Source organism: Pituophis catenifer, unplaced genomic scaffold (genome assembly GCF_029215685.1).
Source record: "Pituophis catenifer annectens isolate HBS135680 unplaced genomic scaffold, rPitCat1.0.hap2 SCAF_9, whole genome shotgun sequence".
Lineage (NCBI taxonomy): Eukaryota > Metazoa > Chordata > Lepidosauria > Squamata > Colubridae > Pituophis > Pituophis catenifer.
This window is the reverse complement of record NW_027256889.1, coordinates 8,542,869-8,561,666: the sequence shown is the minus strand read 5'-3', so window position 1 is coordinate 8,561,666 and position 18,798 is coordinate 8,542,869. Positions and strand designations below refer to the sequence as shown.

At 41.6% G+C, this 18,798-nt stretch overlaps 1 protein-coding gene across 3 annotated transcripts; it reads left to right on the top strand.

Moving 5' to 3' along the window:
* Nucleotides 1-797: 797 nt before the first annotated feature.
* On the top strand, nt 798-16,978 carry LOC139321272 (B-cell receptor CD22-like). Of its 3 annotated transcripts, none has more exons than XM_070949940.1 (11): nt 798-842; nt 2,129-2,186; nt 3,476-3,889; nt 5,132-5,422; nt 6,046-6,318; nt 7,948-8,217; nt 9,791-10,204; nt 12,007-12,300; nt 13,653-13,928; nt 15,280-15,543; nt 16,707-16,975. In XM_070949940.1, the coding sequence occupies exons 2-11, from the start codon at nt 2,153-2,155 to the stop codon at nt 16,718-16,720; spliced, it is 2,544 nt and encodes an 847-aa protein (XP_070806041.1). In that variant the 5' UTR covers nt 798-842; nt 2,129-2,152; the 3' UTR covers nt 16,721-16,975. The 3 variants fall into 3 exon arrangements, with proteins under 3 accessions (XP_070806041.1, XP_070806043.1, XP_070806042.1); XM_070949941.1 differs by lacking the exon at nt 798-842 and adding an exon at nt 910-939; XM_070949942.1 differs by lacking the exon at nt 13,653-13,928 and having other exon boundaries at nt 16,707-16,978.
* The last annotated feature ends 1,820 nt before the right edge of the window (nt 16,979-18,798 follow it).

Sequence of the window (18,798 nt, the reverse complement as noted above, 5' to 3'; positions counted from 1 at the left end):
GTCTAGAGGTGGAGCTCTCGCCTCACAATCAGGAGGCTGTGAGTTCGATCCTAGGTAGAGGATCAATATTTCTCTCTCTGGACATAATGAGAATATATCTGCTGAACAAAACTCTGCATTGGTGACAAGAAGGGCATCCGGCCATTAAAATACTCTGCTAGCTCCGTTCAGTTGCCCAGACTCCATCCCGCAAGGGATTATGGGGTCATTAAAAGATGATGATGATGATGATATCAGTAGAGCTGAGCTGGACTCCTGGTAACTACATGGACATTCCAGGTACAATATTCTAATACTAGGTTACTTTGTTCTTTTAGAAATTTTAGGATCCCAATTATGTTCGTGCTGATCTGGGCAGTTGTGATACAGAGTCTCAAACGTCCATAGAACTCTACCTTGAAAGAAGGAATCATAGCCTTTCCTATCTAGAGACTAGCCAATCAGAAAAGGCAAGAATGGTTCAGGGTCCAAGAACACTGCTTTCCCTGGGAGAAATGCCAAGCTACAGTGAGAACTGAAAGATCTTGATGATTTTTTATTGCACATATTTTAGAAGCAGAATCCAGTATTATGTGTGCAACACCATATAAATCAAGCTTCTAACTTTTTCCACCCGTTGAAAATATAATGGTCAGATAATAATGTCAGCTATTTAGTTGCCAATAACCGTCCTTGACTTATTCCATTATCGCACTTAAATGTTCCCCAGATATACAAACATTTGATTTGGGTAAAAACATGCAGATGTAAACACATGGCAGAACTTCCCTCTGCTTTTCTGTCCTATTTGCTAAATCCTCATTTCCAGACAAGAACAGCGGATCTGAAATTCTATTTTACTGGTGAGTTAGTTCACCTTTATTTTATTTTGCTTTCCTCCCGATAATCCAGTGTCTCACTAAATTATAAAAATAATATAATACGATTGGGAGGGCAAAGGTGAATTTGAGTTGTAGATATGTTCTCAGCATTTTCTTTTAACTAACGGTGTTGGATGGGATGGATTAGATAGCATCAGGGTATTCAATACTATCGTATACTGTAAAATAGTTAATTATGTAGAAAATAATTTGAGAGTGTTTTATAGCCAATCTAGTGAATAATTCTCAGGCTGTGTTGCAGCTGAAGTTTTCTAAATCTTGTGTCTATCTTGTCTAGCGGAGATGGGAAGCCTGTAGATCAGTGTTCCTCAATCTTAGTAACATTAAAACATGTGGACTTCGATTCCCAAGATTCCCTAGCCAGCCATGCCAGCTGGGGAATTCTGGTGGTCAAGGTTGAAAAACGCTACTTTAGACCTTGATATATTAGATTCCAACTCTCATTATCCCTGATCATTGACCACGATCAATAGAGCTTCTGATTGTTTATGCAGTCTACATGCAAAGTTTCTTTTTTCTTTCTCTTGATCGCAGAAACGAGAGTGGAGACAAATGGCAAGATTCCTAGATTTTTGTAGATCAGGAATTCCAGTTTAGCTCATAAGATGTTTGCTTCCTTGCAACCTGAAGCATTCCTTGGTTAGAATAGAATAGAATAGAATAGAATAGAATAGAATAGAATAGAACAGAACAGAACAGAACAGAACAGAACAGAACAGAACAGAACAGAATAGAATAGAATAGAATAGAATCGTTCTTTATTGTACACTGTATTGTACACTGATAGCATATGCACCAAAGACAAATTCCTTGTGTGTCCAATCATACTTGGTCAATAAAGAATTCCGTCTCTCTCTCTCTCTCTCTCTCTCTCTCTCTCTCTCTCTCTCTCTCTCTCTCTCTCTCTCTCTCATCTATCTATCTATCTATCTATCTATCTATCTATCTATCTATCTATCATCTATCTATCTATCTATCTATCTCATTTGTCCCATCAGCATTATCAGTTGCTCACTTTACAGCATTCATTGCAAATATTATTAATAGATTGTATAGATCAGGACTAATGGAAAACATGTGCTTGTTTAATGACTTTTCTTGTGAAGGTGATTGCTGCTGTAGCAGTCTACCCTTTGTTAACTGGTTTTCCTTTTTAGCTAAACTTATGTGTTGGTCAAAATCACCGATCAGTGTATTCACCATGAATGATGAAGGCCATTGTCAACCATATACTTTTCTTTTCCCAGAATTGGGAATTACATGCTCTGACGATGAGGCATTTCCTTTGGATGTTGTTCATTCCAGGTAAGGAAGTAGGTTTGATTTGTCTCAATCAATATAGCAATAGCAATAGCCGTCTCACTTAGACTTATATATCACTTTACAGTGCTTTCTAGCCCTCTCTAAGCAGTTTACAGAGTCAGCCTATTGCCACCAATAATTTGGGTCCTCATTTTACCCACCTCGGAAGGATGGAAGGCTGAGTCAACCTTGAGCCTGGTGAGATTCGAACTGCCAAATTTGCAGTCAGCCGGCAGTCAGCAGAAACATGGTTTAAAATACATCACACTCCATTGCTCTCTCAATCTATGGCGAAACAGGGTCTAGAATTTAGATTAATAGGGGTAGAATTAAGGTTAGAGCAAATTACATGGAGTCAACTGGGTAGATGATATTTTTTTCATATTTGCTCAGGATCTGAAGCAACCTGAACATCCTGAGACTGGGATACTTAAAGATCACCTTGCTCAATTCTATATGAAGGCTGAAACTACATCTATTAATACTGGCTATAATAACAGAAACTTGCAACTCTGACTCTGCATTCTCCTTCTACTCTTGCATCGATACTCATGTGAATTAGGGCAGGGGTAGGCTTCAAAAATTTTAGCAAGGGGTTCTTTGCCCGGTTGCTGGGTGGGCATGGCCATGGTGGGTGTGGCTTAGTCAGCCTCCTGCATCATCGCGGGGGGTGGGGGGTGGGCATTTTTGCCATCCCTGGGCTCTGGAGGCTTTCCATAAGTCTCCAGGAGGGTGAAAATGGCCTCTCCAGGTTCCGGAGACCCTCTGGAGGCTGGAAACGGGTCCATTTTTCGCCGTCCTCGAGCCTCCATACATGCGTCATGCACTAACCTGCATCCAAAATGGGTTGCGTGGGGACTCCTGGGAGGGGCGGTGTGGGGTGGGCAGGGCCAACCAGGAGTGGGATTTGGGGGTTCTCTGAACTGCACAGAATCTTAGCTAGTGGTTCTACCGAACCCCTATGAACCCGCAACATCCCACCCCTGAATTAGGGTACTGGCTATTGCTTTTCCCCCCTTGTTGCTTTGGTAATAGATCCTGCTTTAATCTTCCGGTGGGTAATCTTTCTTATTAAACAATATTAGACTTATTATATCTTCCTTATTAGACAATACATAGTGCTTGCATTCTGGAACACACTTCACTTTGAACTTCATGAAGATCCCAGGATTGATCTTTCAGGCATTTTTTAACACTTGGATTTAATTGAGGCCTTGCCTGGGTGTATATAGCATATATTCGTTTTCTGCATCAATACCAAAACGTTGATCATGATTTCTCCTCCATTGTAGGCTTTTGGTGTTATGAATCCCCGCTGAGGATCAATCCCAATTCCTTGGTGGCCTGGACAGGATCCTGTGTCTTAATCCCATGTCAAATTGAGGAAAGAATAAATTCTAAGAAAATTGTTGCCACTTCTGTGGTTTGGTATTTTCAGCCTATTTTGAATATGACTTTATTTGACTATGTTGGCAGCGTCTTATACAATAATTCCAGAATCCCAAACGAGCATGCAAACCTACCAACTATTGGTTTTGAGGGGCGAGTGAGGTTTGTTGGGGATTTAACCAAAGGAAATTGCAGCTTGATGATTACTCAGCTCCAGAAAAAAGACAATGGCACATATGTGATAAAAGTCACTGCATCTGTGGAAAATCAAAGTAATCCACAGATACTTCATACTTCAGCTACACTGAAAGTTTCTGGTAAGAACTTTGAAGAATGCTTTTCATTTCTTCTCTGACCTGGAGAGGTATTGCTCCTTAATTTGGATATAATCTCCAACATCTTGAAGTCTTGCTTGCAAGGTCTCCATTGAGGGTTTTCCATTCAGAGATGATGTTGAATTGCTATCATCAAGCAGAGAAAGGACCTAGAGGGCTACTCATAGAATAGAAACGCGTTGGTCTACATCAGGGGTCTGCAACCTTAAACACTCAAAGAGCCATTTGGACCTATTTCCCACAGAAAAGAAAACACCGGGAGCCACAAAACCTGGGTGGGCGTCGCCAACTTGACACCACTCACTTCCACCAGTCACATGACTCCCTAGCCACGCCTACCTTGCTGGTCATTAGGACAGAGAAATGGTTGTTAAAAAACACCGGGAACCACAAAACCCTTTTGAGATCTCTTTCTCTCTCCCTCCCTCCCTTCCCCCTCTCCCTCTCCCCCCCCTCTCTCTGTATCTCTCTGTCTCTGCCCTGGCCACTTCTCCATCCCCCGCCGTCATCCTTACCTTCTCAGGCCAGGCGAGGAGTGACTGGGAGGTGAGGGCGAGGGGTCGGGACAGCCAGTGGTGGGATCACCCAAAAGGGAGCCATAGAAGAGGGCCCAAAGAGCCGCATGTGGCTCCAGAGTCGCAGGTTGCTGACACCCGGTCTACATCTTGCTGCAGACTGGCAGAAGGATGTGACTTATGGAGAGTCGAGTTGCTGATGTTCAAGAAATTTCTTCTTGTCTAAGAACACTTGAAGTCCATAAAGTTAAGCAAATCCTAAAATACGTTGTTTCACTGGCTTTTTTTTTTTTTTAATTTGATTTATATGCTGCCCTTCTCCGGAGACTCAGGGTGGCTTACAATGTGCTCAGCAATAGCCTTCATCCTTTTGTATATTTATACAAAGTCAGCTTATTGCCCCCACAACTGGGTCCTCATTTTACCTACCTTAGAAAGGATGGAAGGCTGAGTCAACCTTGAGCCTTGGCGAGATTCGAACCTGCAGTAATTGCAGGCAGCTGGTCTTAATAACCAGCTTAATAACAGGGTGCCTTAGACCACTGTACTACCAAGGCTTTGAGTTTTTCCAACCCTTTCAACCTGATTACATTATCCTGTTGCATTAATACACACGCCATTTAGCATGTTGTGTCCCTTTCTGAATTCTTATTTATCAGGCCACAGTTTTTCTTCCTATTTGTATCCCTTTTTTATTTTCTGGATACAGATTTGTTTCCAAGTCCCAAATTGGAAATCTTGAAATGCCAAGAAAGGTGGGCCCTGCAAGTGGTTTGTTCTGTGCCTTCCCATTGCCCAGAAGATCCAATAACAATGAATTTCAAAGGCCTAGAGAAGCATTATCTTACTTCAGAAACTATGATGATGGATGATGGAGTACTGCGGAAGACAGTCACCATTCAACCAACTGCGAAACCTCGGAAGAAAACAATAACCTGCCAATTGAGCAACAAGGACATGTCACAGAAATCATCCATCATCCAGGAGCTAGACATGAAAAGTGAGTGTGAAGCTGGGAAGAAATGAAGGACCTTGGGTGGGTTTTTCTGACAAGAATAGACAAGTCCATAAACCATTGGAAGTCCTTTTCATTTAGTATTGTTGCATTCAAAGTCCATCCTGTCTTTCTCTTTTGTCCTTTCCATATTATTGTCACTGGATTATGATCCGCCCAAATGTTTGAACCAATATTTACTTCTTGTATATTATCTATAAATTCTGTTGACGTCCATATCATATCTATCCTTGACCACGATAAATGTCTATTTGAATAAAAAGTGAATTGTTTTTCTTTCAAATGTTTTTGTCTCCAAATATCTTTGAATACTCAGTTCTTCTATCATTGTGAAGAAGGATTTCTGCAATATTTGTCTAGATTTTTTGTTTATCTTCCTTGTTTTATAGTCCAAAGCTTGATTCCTGGTTATGAATATGGCCGTGGAAGTATTTTTTAAAAAAGCAGCTGAGATATACCATTTGACATGGCTTCTTTCAGGGACATTAAAAAAAATTACAAAATGACTGCATTTTTGAGAATATACATTATCTTCTGAAATATTATCCCTGTTTTGTTTTCTATACAAAGCTCCTCACTTTGACCTGTTGGCTTTTTTTTTTTTTCAGATTGTCCCAATGATGTCCAGGTTTTCATTGTGAATGATCCACTCATAAAAGAAGGAGATATTGTCACTTTGAACTGCTCTGTGGGTGGTAGTACCTCTAGTACCATCTGGTTCAACTGGTGGAAGATTGATCTCCATGTAGCTAATTTTAAATACAGCAGTTTAAAGCTGTTGACCTTCCCTGCACATTTTGGACCAGTGACATCATACAAATGTGAAGCATGCAATACTTATGGCTGCACTTCATCTCCGCTGCTCACTGTGGATATCTTCTGTGAGTATTGCCAAATACTTAATTAGCGGAAAGCCCTGAAACATCAATTACTGGCAAATACAGCATGTTCAGGAGATGAAGCTGCTAGAAGAGGGAGATTGTAGGTACCACTCAATCAGTGTGAGTTAAGTGGCACCCAGGTGCAATTGGATTTTCCTCAATCTATTTAGATAGCAGAAAAATCAAAACACATCATGGGTCAAAAAATAAAGCCTGGAGAGACTCACCTGGCACCTGTACTCTCTCTGTATGTATGTGTGCTTTTGAGTTATTGTTGACTCCTGGTCTCTACCTGGACTACTCCTTGCATTTTTCTTGACAAAATTTCAGAAGTGTCTTGCCATTACCTTCATCCTAGGGCTAAGAGAGAGTAACTGGCCCAAACTGGCCGAAAGATGATTAGGGGAATTGGAGGCTAAAACATACAAAGAACGGTTGCTGGAACTGGATATGTCTAGTCTGATGAAAAGAAGGACTAGGGGAGACATGATAGCAGTCTTCCAATATCTCAGGGGCTGCCCCAAAGAAGAGGGAGTCAAGCTATTCTCCAAAGCACCTGAGGGCAGGACAAGAAGCAATACGTGGAAACTAATCAAGGAGAGACGCAACTTAAAACTAAGGAGAAATTTCCCAACAGTTAGAACAATTAATCAGTGGAACAACTTGCCTCCAGAAGTTGTGAATGCTCCAATACGGGAAGTTTTTAAGAAGAGGTTGGATAACCATTTGTTCGAAGTGGTGTAGGGTTTCCTGCCTGAGCAGGGGTTGGACTAGAAGACCTCCAAGGTCCCTTCCAACTCTGTTATTTGGTTAAGGTCACCTACCGGGCTTCCTGCCTACTCACGTTCTATCCCAGAGTCTTAATCACTTTACCAAACTGGCTCTCACTTGCCATGTATTTCAACCCCAGTCCTAATCATCTTAGAACTTCACCATCTTATTGTTACCTACAGAGGATTTGCACATCCCTATGTGGAACCATTTTTACCTACAGTTATAGCCAATAATATGCTGGTCAATGTTTAACAATCAGTTCTGTCATCTCCATTGCTACCACTGCACCATGTTGTCAGACACTACATAGCTGATCAGCGTACTAGGTGTCCTGGCTCAGTTCTGTTCTTACCTGGCTTGCAAAATTCAGAAAATTTAACAGTTGGTTTTACAAGCCAAGATGAGTTAGGTCTAACCCAGGGGTCTGCAACCTTAAACACTCAAAGAGCCATTTGGACCCGTTTCCCACAGAAAAGAAAACACCGGGAGCCACAAAACCCTTCCCGTGCCTGACTATTTCTTGAGCAGCCACAAAACTAGCATATGTAGTTGAATTAAACATTCTGTTTTTCTTCTGAAACTTTTCTTGGATTTATCCATGGTTGGCCTACCGGGGGTTGAAAAGCTCAATAAATTGCGTGCCGGCAGGGGTCGCACATTGCCGGTTGTGACGCATATTTTGAATGACAAGGAGGCACAGCAGAGGGGTGAAAGAGCCATATGCAGCTCCAGAGCCGCAGGTTGCTGACCCCTGCTCTAACCCATCCTTAGTTCCAATGCATGAAACCCAAGCGAAAGCAAATGCTTTTGCAGTTGGTGATGTTAATCTTATGCCTTTGTTTTATCTTGTTGCAGTTGCTCCCAGGGAAGTCAACATTCGGAAAAATCCAGGAGGCCAGATTGATGAAGGCATGAATGTTGTGCTGCATTGCGAAGTGGGTGAAGCAAACCCCACAAATCTCTTTTATACGTGGTATAAAGATGGGGAAATGATTTTATTGGATTCTCCCCATGCATACTTGAACCTTACAAACATAGATCCAGCACAAACTGGCAGCTACTGGTGTGAAGCCGGTAACAGTGTGGGCAAGGCACTTTCTCCAAAAATCACACTTCATGTTATCTGTGAGTAAAAGCATGAGACCATATGGCAATGGATGTATGATCAAACCTGGTTCCTGTTACTAATCTCTAGTGTTGGATGTTTGTGTAGATTTAGTGGGAATTGGAGGTAAAGTTTCCCTTTCTTGGCCATTAAGATAGGAATCATAACATGTTGATTAACAATTGGCAGCTTTTGAATGGAAGTTACATTTACACCAATGAAAGGCTTGTCAACTCACGAAGCATTCTTGACCTGCTCTCGAGTTCCCATAGGCAGGGGGATGGGGAATCAAGCCTCGCAGCTGCATCAAGGAACTTGAACATCAGTCAAAACAAAGCACATTCCAGCCGGCGATTGTGAAGGCCAACTCCAAGGAGACCCACAGTGGCCGAAGGGAGTAACTTCTACAGCCTGCGAAATTGCTTCGTTTGGAAATGTGACTGATAACACACCTTGGGGGGAGGGGGAAAACAGGGTCAGAGCCAAGGCACGAATTAAGTGAGGTCAGAGTTGGCTTGCTTTCAGGGTTCCGATTGACGCCCTAATTAAATCATGAGCCTCAAGCCAAGCTTCAGAAGAAATCCAGTTATTTATTAGGAGCGCCATGTTGGCACGAACCAAGTGAAGCCAACTTTGACCTCACTTAATTCGCACCTTGGGTCTGACCCTGTTTTCCCCATCCCCTAAGGTGTGTCACATTCCCCAACAAAGCAATTTCGCGGGCTGTAGAAGTCACTCCCTTCGGCCACGGTGGGTCTTCTTGGAGATGGCCTTGACAATTGCCAGCTGGAATGTGCTTTGTTTTGACTGATGTATATATTCCTTGATGCAGCTGCGAGGCTTGATTCCCCATCCCTCTGCCTATGGGAACTCGAGAGCAGGTCAGGAATGCTTCGCAAGTTGACAATGCTTGTATTTTCAGATATATACATGTCACGATTTGAAAAACCTTTTCAGTTTGTGCTTTTCAAAGGCAGAGAAAGCCACGCAAAGAGAGAACCAGTCCATTGTAGTACTCCGTACCGTGAGAAAATATTAATATTGGTTCTGTCATAAACAATAAGCATAGAACACCATTGGACTGTGTCTGGCATGAGAAACCTTAATTATACCATGAAGTTGTTTCTGATTCCTAGCTTCGACACAGATATTCTCTATGAGATATTTCACCTAACATCTTATGAATTTTGGCCAAGGATACTAAAAATCTCATTAAAAAAAAATTAGGACACACCATGTTTTCAAAAGTTGCCTATTCTTAACGTACAACATTTAGACGGGCTACATAAATATTTGTAAACCAGTGGTGAAATCCAATTTTTTTTACTGTGGGCGTGGCTTGGTGGGCATGGCTTGGTGGGCGTGGCTTGGTGGGTGTGGCAGGGGAAGGATACTGCAAAATTTCCATTCCCACCACACTCCAGGGGAAGGATACTGAAAAATCTCTACTCCCACCCTACTCTGGGGCCAGCCAGAGGTGGTATTTGCCGGTTCTCCGAACTCCTCAAAATTTCCGCTACTGGTTCTCCAGAGCCTGTCAGAACCTGCTGGATTTCACCCCTGTGGTAAACCATAATGATTTCTCTATTGCAGGTTTCCATTGCGATGAAAATCCAATAAGCATAGTTCCTAATTCTTTGTTTGCTTGGGAACAATCCTGCGTGGTGATTCCATGCCACATCAATCAAATGCCCAGTTCTGGAACAGTCAACGCCACAGGCATAGTGTGGTATTTTAAGCCTTTTGGAAACAATATCTGGAGCGAGGGGAAAACTATCCTGTTGTACAACAGTTCTCAAACCTCTGGAACCATTACAACCGTATCTGATGATGCTTTACCGAGCCGGACATGGCTCATTGGGAATTTAACCAATAGAGATTGCAGCTTGCTGATCAGTCCAGTGCGAACACTTGACAGTGGCACATATGAAGTAAAGGTGACTGTTTCAGTTGACAAGCACCCATGGCAATTCAAGCGGTTCCTTACTGCTACACTGAATGTCACAGGTAAGAAATGTTCAGTTTGAATCTCACCTGATAGAAAGCTCTGGGTTTTTTTTATGTCGGTGTGTGTTTTTCCTGCAAGAAGCATCTTTGGTCATTGATATCTTCTAGTATACAAATTAATGAAAGATTAAGGACAGATGATGTGTGTTCGCTAAGTTTTTATATATCTTGGTTCCCATCAGACTTTCTATCCCTCGTTGGCTTTAAAAAATAAAAATCTCCCCTCTCTTTTGTCTACATTTTGGATCATCTTCAAAGCTTCAGATCACAGGAAGGATAACAGAAACAGATTTCAATTTATCACAGAATCATAGGGGGTTCATCCCAAAGTGCATAGCTAAATGACTATGGAGATTCTCAGTCATCCAGGTCATGGTTGTCCCAAAGGTGCTTTTTCAAGAGACAACTGGACTTTCTGATTTTTCACTGAAGACGTTTTGCATCTCATCCAAGAAGCAGCTGCTTCTTCTCCTTCTCCTTCTCCTTCTCCTTCCTTCTCCTTCTCCCTCTCCCTCTCCCTCTCCCTCTCCCTCTCCCTCTCCCTCTCCCTCTCCCTCTCCCTCTTCCTCTCCTTCCTTCTCCTTCTCCTTCTCCTTCTCCTTCTCCTTCTCCTTCTCCTTCTCCTTCTCCTTCTCCTTCTCCTTCTCCTTCTCCCTCTCCCTCTTCCTCTTCCTCTTCCTCTTCTTCTTCTTCTTCCTTCTCCTTCCTCCTCCTCCTCCTCCTCCTCCTCCTCCTCCTCCTCCTCCTCCTCCTCCTCCTCCTCCTCCTCCTCTTCCTTCTCCTTCTAGCAAATGGCAAAAAACCCGGTTGTTTTGTCCGTTGATAAGTCAATCTAATGTGCAAACCCAGAAAAAGAATTAATTCACTAACCATGTAGCAAACAAAATAAACAGCTTGGTTTGGTAACCGCATGTAAATTGATTGTTGAATTCGTTTGTTTCCTGGGTTTGAACAATCTATTTTTATTGATTTTGCTAGGCTTATGGACTGCTCCAGTCATCAACAACTGTGTGCAATATATATCCCAACCCCCATAAATTGGTTTAAAAACAATACAATAAAAAAAAGAAAACAAATCAATAATACTATACAAGCTACATATAACCCCAGGGACAATAATTAATATAACTAACAATTAAAAGAGGTTTCCTTATCAGAGACAAGAAGGTCATGGCATCCCAGCCTTTACTATATCACAAGCCAGCAAAAAAATAGCTAGCTAAGCTACACAAATAAACCACCGAGTTTTTAAGAGGCCTGAGTTAAGGATATTGAACAAAACCTCATAACTGAGAGGGCTGTTAGTTTTTAGGAAAAGGCTGCCTTGCCACCTCTCATGGATGTTTTATTGAGTTAATAAATTAGACCAGATGATTCCTCTGGTCTTTTCCACCCAACAAGTTTATGATTTACAGAATCCAATTTCCTGCTCCTTAGAACTTCCCCAACAGGTCCTTTTTTTTCCAGCTTCTGTTTTGGTGTGACTTGCTTGGGAATTCTGGGAGTTGAAGTCCACAAGTCTTAAAGTTGCCAAGGTTGAGAAACACTGCTCTGTTTGAACAGATACAGGAAAGGACCATCCATCATGCTATTGATAAATACCATTGTTGAATAGCTGTTACCATTGAGAGGTTTTTCCAGATCTGAAATACTGGAGATTTTTTCCTTGGTAATAACGGTTTCATGACTTGGAGAGGAGTTTTATAGCCTCCTCCTTTATAATCTCTTCTTCTGATTCTAATCTCAGCATCTTTTGTGCTTAGTCTAAAAGTGTGCTATTGATTTTGCTTTCTCATTTGCAGAGTTACCTCCAGAGCCCACCCTGGAAACTGTTCCTGTAAAGACCCAAGAGAAAAAGCTAACCCAAGTGATATGTTCAGTACCTTACCGCTGCCCTCATAAGCTAGTAAACTTGACTCTCAATGGTTTAGAAGAGGAGCACTTTCCACCGCAAAAAAGGACAGTTGGAAATGGAGTGATTCAGACTGCCCTGAGCTTTGAACCAACGTGGGAGGACAATGGGAAAATGCTGAGCTGTTTGTTCAAGTCAGGGGCAGAAGTGTTATCTCAAAGCACTATGAAGTTGGACGTGAGATGTAAGTGTACAGTGGAGAAGGAAATTGCCCTTTTGAATGATGCTGCCATCAGGATAGGATTTGGGACTAGAAGCTTAGGAATCCACCCAGCAAATGAACAGAAGGCCTTCAAGCAGGGGTGAAATCCAGCAGGTTCTGACAAGTTCTGGAGAACCGGTAGCGAAAGTTTTGAGCAGTTAGGAGAACCGGCAAATACCACCTCTGGCTGGCCCCAGAGTGGGGTGGGAATGGAGTTTTTGCAATAGCCTTCCCCCAGGAGTGGGGAGGGAATGGGGATTTTGCAGTATCCTTCTCCTGCCATGTCAACCAAGCCACACCATGCCCACCAAGCCACACCCACAGAACCGGTAGTAAAAATAATTAGATTTCACCACTGCCTTCAAGCATAGCATGGTTAGTTCTGAAACTAATGTAGTCATATCCCAACACTGCCACTACCGGTTTGCCCAAACTGGGGCAAACCAGTAGATACCCACCACTGGTGAGCTTGCATGAAAGCTGAAAGCTATGGAGTTCCATGAATGAATATTGTGAAGCTCAATGGTGTTGATATCTCTGTGTGTTTGTAAAAGAGCCCATGCATATGCTATGCTGGATGTTCTGTTGCAATTTAGTTCCTTCCAAAAAGGAGAAATAGCATGGAAAGTGAGAGGGTTTAAATACACAATTTAAACATAGTTCTTTTTTCCCATAACCTCAACATGGTTCTCTTTTTCCATAATCTCGACGTGGTTCTCTTTTCCCGTACCGTAATCTCATCGAATGTGTACTTTGCATTGGGCCATTCTTTTGATGGATGTAGACCATAGCAGCTACAGTGAAGAAAGCAATGTAGATTAAAGGGAGGAATTAGACCAAAGTTTCTCAATCTTAGCAACTCAGCTGATCTTCAACTCCAACAAGTCTGCTGGGAAATTCTGGGAGTTAAGATTCCAGATATTTTTAAATATGTGGATTTAATCAGGGATTGTTTCAACTAGTTCACTTTTGCCAGGCAATGCATATGGGTCTATACATACACATTCCTTAATATTATAATATACTCATGTCTATTTCCTCTACCGAGAAATGTATTGATTGAATAAGACCTTTTTATTTCACCAGGCTGGTCTGGCCTAACCTTTCCCATTCTTTTTTAATGTAAATTTTAATGTAAATTTTAATTTGTTCTTAACCTGGGGTTTTAAATTTGTCTTGGGCTAAATTGATTTAATTCGATTTTACTTCTGCTCTTAATTTTTGTATTCTATGTGTTTTATCCTGTGCCTGTTCACCACCCTGAGTCCTTCGGGAGTAGGGCGGTATACAAATTAAATAAAATGAAATGAAATGAAATTGATTTGATTTTCCAGATGCTCCCAAGGATGTCCAGCTTGTTATTTTAAATGATCTGCCCATTAAGGATGGAGATACCATCACGATGAGCTGCTTTTTTGGCAGTAGTAAGCCCAGCGATAATTGGTACAACTGGTTTAAGTCAGATCCCTCTACGATTGAATATAAATATAGTGGTCCAAATTTAATGACCTACCCTGCAACATCTGGACCTTACAACACTTCTTATGAATGTGAAGTATGCAACAGGATTGGCTGCACTGCATCTGCAGTAGTCACAGTGGAGGTCTTGTGTGAGTAACACTAATGACTTTGAAAACTTGAATCACCAAAGAAAGGAAATACAATAATGCTCTCCAGAAGGCATGGGATTTTGTAGGGAGGAGAGGTAAACCAGTTAGCGAATGTATACTTAAGGTCAGGAGATGTGATGGGTGATGGCCTGAAAGCAGTGTTTTCAAGCTTGACAGCTTGAAGATGCATAAACTTGAGTTTTGGGAGTTGAGGTTAATTTTTTTTTTTAATTTGATTTATATGCTGCCCTTCTCCGGAGACTCAGGGCGGCTTACAATGCGTTAAGCAATAGCCTTCATACTTTTGTATATTTTATATAAAGTCAGCTTATTTCCCCCACAGTCTGGGTCCTCATTTTATCTACCTTAGAAAGGATGGAAGGCTGAGTCAACCTTGAGCCTGGTGAGATTTGAACTTGCAGTAATTGCAGGCAGCTGATGTTAATAACAATGCATAATAACAGCGCTTTAGTCTGCTGCGCCACCAGGGCTCTTAATAATCTTCAAGTGGCCATGGTTCAGAAATACTGATCTGTGGGGATTCCTTCCTATGGAAATGGCCTCCTATGGAACAAAAGGGATGACCCCCCCCCCCACTCCCGGACTCACTATCATGGATTTTCCAGAGTCTCTTTTAAGGGTCATTGAGGTAAGATGTCATTTTACTGTATTATATTATAACAATTTGAATTCCTAAGAGCCGTGGTGGCATAGTGGTTAGAATGCAGTACTGCAGGCGAACTCACTGCTCACTCCAGGAGTTTGATTCTGACGGGACTCAAGTTTGACTCAGCCTTCCATCCAGAGGTGGGTTCCAGCAGGTTCTGGCCAGTTCTGGAGAACTGGTAGCGGAAATTTTGAGTAGTTTGGAGAACTGGTAGTAAAAATTCTGACTGGCTCCACCCCCATCTATTCTCTGCCTCCCAAGACCCAGCTGATCAGGAGGAAATGGGGATTTTGCAATAACCTTCCCCTGGAATGGGGTGGGAATGGAGATTTTACAGTATCCTTCCCCTGCCATGCCCACCAAGCCACACCCACAGAACCGGTAGTAAAAATTTTTGAAACCCACCACTGCTTCCATCCATCCAAAGTCGGTAAAATGAGGACCCAGATTGTTGGGGGCAATAGGCTGACTCTGTAAACCGCTGTAGAGAGAGAGGGCTGTAAAACTCTATGAAGCGGTATATAAGTCTTAAGTGCTATTGCTGTTGCTATTTTGTACAATCGGACTTTTCTGCAGTAGAATTAACACGGGTTATAAGGTGGCATCCTTTTCCTGTGCTCGGTCCCAGATGGTGATATGGAAGGGGCAAGTCATCTCCACGTGAAACTTTATTCTGTCTTCCAGCTGCTCCCAAGGAGGTGAAAATTCTGCAACAGCCAGAGGGGCGCGTCCATGAATTTGCCAAGGTTGATCTGAAATGTGAAGTGGAAACAGCAAAGCCCATGGATCTGACTTTCAAATGGTATAGAAATGAAGAACTGCTGGATTTTACAGCCCATGTCCTGAGCATCTTCAAAACAGATCCCAACCATTCGGGCATTTATCACTGTGAAGCCGAAAACAGGGTGGGGAGATCACGGTCCCCGGCTTTTACACTGCATGTAGTTTGTGAGTAGTCGTCGTTCATACCTCTAGTTGCTATGCTTGAGACATCTTCAGTCATTAATCTGTTCCATCTCTCTTTGTACCTTGCGCCGTGCCCTTAAGACTTTACTGTTTCAACAGGCTGGGCTGGCTTAATAACGAATTTTAATGGGTGTTTTAGTTTTAATATAGGGGCCAAAATTATTTAATATGTTTTAAATTGTTTTTAAATTTTATGGATTTACGTATTTTATTGTGGCTGTGTGCCGCCCTGAGTCCCTCGGGAGAAGGGCGGTATAAAAAATTAATTAATTAATTAAATAAATAAATAAATAAATAACAAATAAATAAATAAAAAAAACATACTTTTTGCATTCTCCTTCTGGAAAAAATGAACAGTTGCAATGAGTTTGCATGCATTTCCTCCTAAAATATGCACTCTCCTCATAATCTAGACTCTTTTCTGGTGTTATCCTGAAAAATGCCTCTGGGTATCAGTGCCATTTTAGCAGTGGTGGAATTCAAATTTTTTTTAATTACTGGTTCTGTGGGTTTGACTTGGTGGGCATGGTGTGGTGTGGCTTGGTGGGCATGGCAGGGGAAGGATGCTGCAAAATCCCCATTCCCACCCCACTCCAGGGGAAGGATATTGCAAAATCTCCATTCCCACCCCACTCTGGGGCCAGCCAGAGGTGGTATTTGCCGGTTCTCCAAACTACTCTAAATTTCTGCTACCGGTTCTCCAGAACCTGTCAGAACCTGCCGAATAGCATCGCTGCATTTTAGGGTGCCACTGATACTCTAGTCTTTGTGAGTAGCTAGCTACCAAACCTTATTTAACTGGTGCATTTTCAAATATAACTATTTATCAAAATATTTATACAAAGTCAGCTTATTTCCCCCACAACTGGGTCCTCAATTTACCTACCTTAGAAAGGATGGAAGGCTGAGTCAACCTTGAGTCTGGCGAGATTCGAACCTGCAGTAATTGCAGGCAGCTGGTCTTAATAACAGGGTGCTTTAGACCACTGTACTACCAAGGCTCTACTTGTTACAAGTTACTACTACTATCTTGTAATAGTAACTCATAATCTGTTCCTCTTTGAGGTTGTAAAATCTAACTGGCACTATCTTAATGGCTCACAAGATAGTATTTATTTACTTCTTTCTTTCCCTTATACTTGAAGCTTCAAAGCATTAACCTTTGAGGGACAGAAGAATGGAAAAAGACTCTGACATGGAGAATGAATGGGTCCCATTGGAAGACCTGGAAGAAGTGAAATGGAGAAGAGAGGAAAAGAAAGAGAATTCATGCTATTTTCTTGTGGATTTGGATTTATTTTACTTTACTTCATTTTAACTGTTACTTGAACATGTTTTTAAAGAAAGAAAACTATAATTTTTTTAAAATAAAAAAGGACATTCTTAGAATCAGTGTCGGTGTGCTCCTTATATTGCTAAAAACTAATAAGAACAGGAAAGGCATTTGGTACCATGTCCATGAATTTTATAAGATACATCAACAAATTGCAGCTTCCTGCAATAACACCAGTGGAACTGCAAAAAACTGCGCTACTTGGAACATCGTACATCTTAAGAAGGTACTTGGTTGATACCTAGGATGCTGGCAGCAACCCATATCAACCATTAGCACCAGTCAATGGTATTTGTGATGCATTTTTGAATGTTCAGTTGACTGAGTTTCATGTTTAATGAATAAAGTAAATAATAATAATAATAATAATAATAATAATAATAATAATAATAATAGAAGAAAAAAGAAAAGAACAACAAAAAGTGCAAGAAAAAGTTAAGAGATACAGAAATGATTTCCAAACTTCTTTTGCAACAGACAATTACTCCTAAAGTTGTCGCAGATCAGCTGTTTCGCGGAGGTGTGTTTGGCAGTTCTCCCCTTCTCCCCCTCATCTCCTCACCTCGTGTCACATCACTGCAAGCAACTAAAGGAAATGGCGGCCAGCAACTGTGCAGGCGCTTAATTAAGTCTTATTCTGGGTTGGTGGTGGTAGGGCTTATATTCAGCCCATGCGCAAATGACGTGATAGGGCCTACTTTTGAGGTAAGTCCTATTTTCAGGGAAGCACGGTATAATCTGATTGTCATGCCTGGAAGCCATATTACCTTTGTGCCTTGAGGATCCAGGCCTGCCACAATCATACCATGGGAAGTTGGGAGTGGGGATTGCATGAGTGAAGTAGAGATAGCCATAACAAACTTCTCTAAGAGAAGTTCAAGGCCATGGTGTCCAGCAGCTGTGCAAAGAGGAAATTGGAGGATGTCTTCTGTTAGGGAAAGAACTGATTGGAGCTGTGCGTACATGTGGGAGATGTGGGCAAGATCTTGAACTTTCTTTTGTGTGAGGAAAACCCGGAAGCTTTCAGATTCGGGTTTTCCCAAATGTGCCAATATGACATCCCTAATAAAAGTTAGCTTTGAGGAACTTCAAGCCTCGGAGTTTGATTTCGTTGGGGGTGTTACTTGGAACCCTGACACTGATTATAATTACAATCTAATCTGGGGGTTAATAGTGAACACTTTGGGGAACTCGGATTTAGTCATAGCTTTTCCCCAGCTTGGTCATTGTTCGTCACAAACAGGTTAAGCTATTTGAAAATTCAACTCAATCCAGAAAATTTTCATTGTTAAACTGCAGTTGTCAAACAATAATTTTCTGAAGTGATATTAATCATGCAGCTAATTCAAATTATCAAGCATCAATTCAGAATTTTTGAATTGTGCTATTTTGCAGCTTCAGTCTTACTGGTATTTTCTGCCTAAAATAGATACGGGAAGTGGGTGAAATTAAATGAAAGAAAACTATCTGTACCCCTCCCCCCCGAAGCTTCTTTTTTATTCACTAAATGAACCTGCTACACCTGGTAGATTGTTTGCACATCTGCATAGAAATAAGAACTGTTTCTGAACATCACTTATAGTTTATTTTTTGTGTTGAAGCAATCAGATTTTTTTTGGGGGGGGGGGAAATGTAATAGAATCCTAAAACTGAAGGTCATTTGAAAGTCACTGAAACTAGCACTCTGTCAATGGTCAAGCATCTCAGAGAGATGGCCTTCCAGCTTTTCTTTGAAGACCTCTAAGAGAACTCATCATTTCATGTGGCAGCCAATGGGAACAGCCAGATATCCTTAGCTGTCCCAATCTCTGACACTAAGAGAGATTACATTTACATTTTATATTATATTATATTACATTTACCCCCCCCAAAAAATCTGATTGCTTCAACACAAAAAATAAACT

Coding starts and splice junctions, on each gene's coding strand:
- LOC139321272 (XM_070949940.1), top strand. CDS start 2,153: ATGAGGCATTTCCTTTGGATGTTGTTCATTCCAG. Junction 8,218..9,790: donor AATCACACTTCATGTTATCT/GTGAGTAAAAGC, acceptor TCTCTATTGCAG/GTTTCCATTGCGATGAAAAT. Junction 10,205..12,006: donor TGCTACACTGAATGTCACAG/GTAAGAAATGTT, acceptor TCTCATTTGCAG/AGTTACCTCCAGAGCCCACC.